At 33.0% G+C, this 6109-nt stretch overlaps 1 protein-coding gene across 1 annotated transcript; it reads right to left on the reverse strand.

Moving 5' to 3' along the window:
* Positions 1-1029: 1029 nt before the first annotated feature.
* LOC108748034 lies at positions 1030-2732 on the reverse strand. The gene is made up of 3 exons (XM_018485991.1): positions 2184-2732; positions 1517-2058; positions 1030-1423 (listed from the first exon to the last, which is right to left on the reverse strand). Exons 1-3 carry the CDS (start codon positions 2472-2474, stop codon positions 1057-1059), a joined length of 1200 nt encoding a protein of 399 aa, XP_018341493.1. The 5' UTR covers positions 2475-2732; the 3' UTR covers positions 1030-1056.
* Between the last annotated feature and the right edge of the window lie 3377 nt (positions 2733-6109).

The raw sequence follows: 6109 nt of genomic DNA on the forward strand, positions 1-6109 counted from the left end.
AAATATAATTAATTTTTTTTTTTATTAGAATTGAACCACGCACAATAGGAGAAATATTAGAAATAAGAATAAATGTTGGATATTAAATATAGAGATTAAACGTACAATGGATACATATATGACATATGATATGTCGTATATCTTATTTGTATCCATTGTGTGTTACGTTTATCCCTATTCAATTTTTTATTTCTTTAATACTTATTGTTTATTCCTGTTACTAATATTTCCTCTATTATGCACAGGGTCTTAAGAGAGAAATTTATTTAATTTACGAATACAGTAAATAATATTAAAAATATCCTAATTTTGTATTAAAAATTATTATGAAAGGAACTAGTAGCAAATATAGCTAATTTATTTTACACAGTAATATATTTTAACAAAATCTGTACAATAAAATAGGTAGTAAATCTATATTATCTCCATGCAAAATATAAAGATATAAATTGTTGATTACATAAAGCTATATCAACATTCTTTTAACAATAGATTAAAAACAATTATTCGTTTACCCTGCATATTATCATAATTAAGTAATCATATAATCATCTGGAATCAGCTATACAAATATCCTATTACTCTTTACACTCTGCTAGCATAAAATAGTAGAAAAAGTTAAATTCTTCGCCTATACACAATAATTAACTTATAGAAATTGTATTGCAAATTTCTCTTAGAATTACGTAATTTATAATAAATATGAAATATTCTCATTTAATTTTTTTTAAATAGAAATAATGTGTAATACTTATAAAAAACAATATTAATATTCATTTTTTTTTAAATAATTTATAATTTTTATTTGCTTTACATTTTTCATATTAGATAATGATTTGAGAAAAATATTCCTGAAAATATTTTGCAAAGTATAATACATACTGAAAATAAAATTTTTTATATGTGTGTGTGTGTGTGTGTGTACACACATACATACTTTTGCTGCCATTTCATCTTAAAAATTTATTCTATACCACTCTTTTATTAATATATATTGTGATAAAAAATAATTTTATTATTAATCTCAACATTGTTTATTTCTTTATCTGTTAAATTTTAATAATGCGCTTCTTGAATATATCCCTTGATAGTTTTTGGCAAAGGCAACTTGTGTATATTATCTAATCTAATATATTGGCGGATGACAAAACGACAGAGATATTGCAGACTCCTTACTTGCGTGAATCTGCTCACTGGTTTTGTTAATCTGACCGGAAATGAAGGATATCCTGGATATTTTGGCCTTGAATAACAAATTACAGCGGACTGGCTGAAGTTCATGGAGTGATTTATTAAAGCAGCTACTGAAGTGAAGCCTTCGTTCTCAGTGCTTTGATTGCACAGAGAAAATAAGCCGCCGCTGTGTTCCATTCGCGCATGCAACATCTTCCCAGATGATTTAAAGCTGAGTGTTAGGACATACCTACAGATAATTAAATAGAATTTTATTTAGCACGTATGAATATATGAAATTCTGCAAAGTCAAATTATATAATAAAGTCTAATGTATATGCACCTATCATCTGATGAATCTCGAACTAGAAATGCACCATCTGGCTCAGATATGAGTTTAGCATCAGCCTCATCTCCCGATATAGGACCCCAATACCATCCATATTTACTTAGATTAAGCAATTCCTTTGCGAGACTCGCTTTAACTTTATGTTCGTTATTTAACGTTTCGTTTACACTGCCAGGAACATCTGCTATTGCATTAAGAACTGCCACTGTTGCATCAGAATAGGTAGGTTGCATTACTGTTGCTTCGTTGACAGTTGTAACGTTGCTTATCAATTTATTCTGCTGTCTTATAGGAACTGTATGAAGATTTATGCCAGTTATACCATACTGCATTCTATTAGTTTCATTCTCTTCGATGTGGCATGAATTTTCAAGTATGTCACCTAATCTGGTTTCATACAAAAACCTGTCTGATGAGGCCGGTTCGTCATTTGAATGATATTCTCGTTTTTCACAAGACTTAAAAGTCTTAATGACAGATATAACATTATTCTGCTTTGTACCAGAGCAAGAGATCGATGTCTCTATTTCTTTGTTCTGAAAAAGAATGACAAGGAATTCTCTTAGACAAAACACAATCATTCCAGAAAAAGAAATCTTGTTCCAAACAAAGGAAGGCGACAAAGGAAGAAAAAGAAAAGAAGAAGGGAAAAAAAGTCTACCTTTTTCTTTGACTTGCATAGATTTTTCAGTAGCAAGTGCTTCTTGACATTACATACGAAATCAAAGAACGACAGTTTGCTGTTGGACGAGCCTCTGAATCTACGCTCCGTCGACCTAGTGTCGCTCGTCAAGTCTTCCCTCTTGTACTCCTGATGTCGATTACTCTCGCACCGTCGGAGAAGCGTCGCGAGTTTTCCACCCGTGTTTCCACGCCTGGATTTCCGTCGCGCGCCCGCTTGCTCCGCAGCGATGCCCGTGGTCGACTCCGGCTCCCTGTTCTGATCTGTCATATTCGTACGTGGTAGCGTCCGAGTCCTCGGAGCGAATTGTTCCACCCACCGTTCCTGTAGCCGCGGTACTCGCACACGCCATCTATTTCACGCGGCCGGTGTGCTCGTGACGCTCCGCGTCCGAGATTACTCTGGAATTTATCTTGAAAACCAGCGACGACCAGGACTACTGTCAAAAAATTCCGTCGGGCAGACACCAATGGAAGATGTCGCCCTTTTTGTCGAGGTCGATGCCGCCTAGTACTCCGAGCACCCGACAGAGCACACCACACCTCCAGCGAAGATCACACCACATGCTAGATTTATCAACAACGAAAGTACGAATACGGTTCCCTTATTCACTGCGAATACTGAAAATCTTATAGTTCATGTTACGTGTATATATAGATTTTCAGTATTCGCAGTGAATAACAGAATGCAGCTAATATAATTTCTGATATAGCTTCAACTAGATTTCAGTTCTCAAAGAGATTTCGAAATTAGAGAGATAACGAAACGCAACCGACATCGAACGACATAATAGAAATAAGTTTGAGGTAGAGAAAGTTAGATGTGTCCGTGATTTCGTGATCTCTACAGACTTTACAAATAATCCTTTTTCTTTCTAATTTTCGAAAAAGAAAACGTTAGAAAAGCGTAATATAAATTTAAAATTATTTAAACAATTATCTCGTAAATACATAAAACATATATTATTTAAAGTTGCAACAAAATTCTTCAAATCAAAATATTAATATAACGACAATATATAACTTCACAGAGTTCTGTTTAAGTATTAATATATGTATTCTCTGATGATAATTGTTATGCTTATAAACGACATTCAGGCTTTTTCCTTGCATATACGCGACGTCGGAAATTAAACTTAAACGAGATACCAGCATTAATTATTCATGATCGTCTCTATATTTGACGTTTATATTATACTCTCGTACCTAACAGTTCTTAGATGGGATATACATATGAATGTAAACGCTATATGCTGAAATAAATTTTCTTGGAAGTTCGTCAGAGACAGAAACTACATACATACTTTCTTTTTTCATGCACTCTTTTTAAAACAGTCATTTAATCGATCATCTAATTATTTAAATTTGTCTTAACTCATTTTAACTTCTTAGATAGGTTTACGAGAAACGGCCGATACCAACTCGTAAGAAAAACTAAGATTTTTTTAAGCGCGCAGCATTTATATACCTTATTCGAAAGCTAGCGTTATCCAATGAGCGTTTGAATACAACGAGCGCAGCGAAGCACGGCGTTCATTGGCTGACACGCGAATGGTGGGGTTCGCGGAGTGACGGCTCCTATAAATAACGCGTAATTCGCACCTCTGCGCTTTTGCGACTCGAGCAGTCAACAGGAGTGTATCTTGTTATATTACGTTGGAAAAGTTCGCAGGTTCGCACTCCTGTATCTTCGAGTCGATTATGACCTTTCCTCTAAAAGTATCCTAATCTCTACAGAGAATCTCGAATCTACCAACGAATAAAACTACAGAAAACGGCTTGAATTTTGAAAGCATCGTTGGAATTATTTACCAACGAGGTAATCAATAATTAATTATTAAATTATTAATATTTTTACATGCGAGAAATATTTTGAGAATCAAGAGCTTTTAAATTCTCAAACAGTTTTAAAATGTCTAACGTGTTATTAAAATATTTAATGTTATTATTAATATCATGTAATGTAAAAGATTCTAACAGTATTAGTAAACTGATTATTCGGCCGAGAATATTTTTCGACAATAAGTAGTCGTTTGGTTAAAAAATTAAGACGCGAAAACGCGACTATACTGTCGCCGTCTCACGTCACTTTTTAGGTCTGAAGTTGACCGCGTGCGGGAAACGACGCTCCCTCCCCTCTTTTGATCGCATTCACGTTTTATTCGCGGAATGTGGCGGATAGGGGATGACATGGCAGAACGGACCGGCTCTCAAACAAGTAGCAGTGGGAATCAAATATGCTAATGAAACCTATATTAAATCTGTATTTAACTCTTTTTCGATATGTACCACGTAACTATAGATTCGGTATTGATATGTATAATGTGTCCATTCAAACACGTATTTTGTAAAACTTGTTCAACCGAAAGTGTATCGCGTGAATAATTAACAATGAGATTTTCGAATCGATCTACACAATATACGGAAAAAATAATCATCATTATATTACGCTCGCATTTTATGATAATCATATTATTTCTGTATTAAGTATGTAGATTGATATCTGAAAATATCATTGTCAATTATTCACGTGATTGTCAATCACGTGTCATTTTCAAACATTAGACATATCTGATGCTCGAAATACCTACGGAATTCATGAAATTCGCTACAGAACAACAAGTCATTATGATATCAAAATGACTCCGAAATGATTATTAAAAGTCGTTTTTCAATAATTTCTCATTCATTTTAATATTGTTTTGACTTGTTGCTCTGGTTAGGAAATTAGTGGTTGTATGTTATAGTAAATACAAAATTGTACTAAAAAGTGATAATAATAATTGAAATTAAAAGAAAACCCAGATTGCACGCATGTTCAAAATCGAGACATAGTCAATATATGAAGTTTTAAAATATTTTTTAAATTTAGTTCGTAAACATTTCTATAGGAGTTTTGATTTACTCAACATTTCTCGTGTTCATCAGAAGCATAGTTTGAAAAAGATCGATTACATTTTTGTTATTCATATATACATATATACTTGCACGTTTATATGGCGTACCTTGTTTAGCATCTTCGATAAGACCGCGCAAGGCCGTGTACTTTTCACAGACGTATAATGAGAACCCGTAGAAGAAATCGTAGAAACGGTGAAAGATCAAGGGTGAAAGGTGCGAATGTCGCTTCCGCCAAGTTTCAATTTGTGTACAAACGTATGCAAGGATTCGAACTTCATTTCGCGTTGAATAGCTACTTCCCGGCGAAAGGAAAAACGTAGATTAACTGTCGATTTCACCAACCTTTCTCAAAACAAGTAGTAGCTGTTTCGACGCCTTCTTAAACACAATCCTTCCTTGTTCCCATCGATTTATTGATGAATCGCAAATTTAGAATTTTAATAAGCAACTGAAAATTTTACAATCCATAAATTCATAATTTCAGTTTTACTATGAATGTATTGGCTGCAAGTTAAGATCGCAGATTTTTAATCTTCACACAAATCTTCCATTTCACAGATTCTTTCTTTTGATAAATTTTACAACAATTTTCGAGGTTAAATGAAATCAGCGTTTTTTTTATGTCGTCAAGAATTAAATTAAAAAATTGAATCATAATCGAATTGCAGAAAAACTGGTGACTGCTGCTCGTTACGATAATAATGAAGGCAAATCTTGCAACAATTATATTAAAATGAGAAACATATGATTACTTCTTGTTGAAAAAAAATCAATTCTAAAACGCGCGATATTCATAATTCATTCTTATTTTAAAATCATCTTAATTAATGCCTTAAGACATCTATGTGAATGTAGGTTTATGATATCTTAAGACTATTTAAGACGGTTTTAAATATAAGAACTGATTATGAATACCTAAGTTTGTACCATAGAAAGACCCGAATTACTTTCATATGCTTATATCAAACAAATAATTTTTTGTAATATATATATATATATATATAT

This window comes from Trachymyrmex septentrionalis, unplaced genomic scaffold (assembly GCF_001594115.1).
Source record: "Trachymyrmex septentrionalis isolate Tsep2-gDNA-1 unplaced genomic scaffold, Tsep1.0 scaffold21, whole genome shotgun sequence".
Lineage (NCBI taxonomy): Eukaryota > Metazoa > Arthropoda > Insecta > Hymenoptera > Formicidae > Trachymyrmex > Trachymyrmex septentrionalis.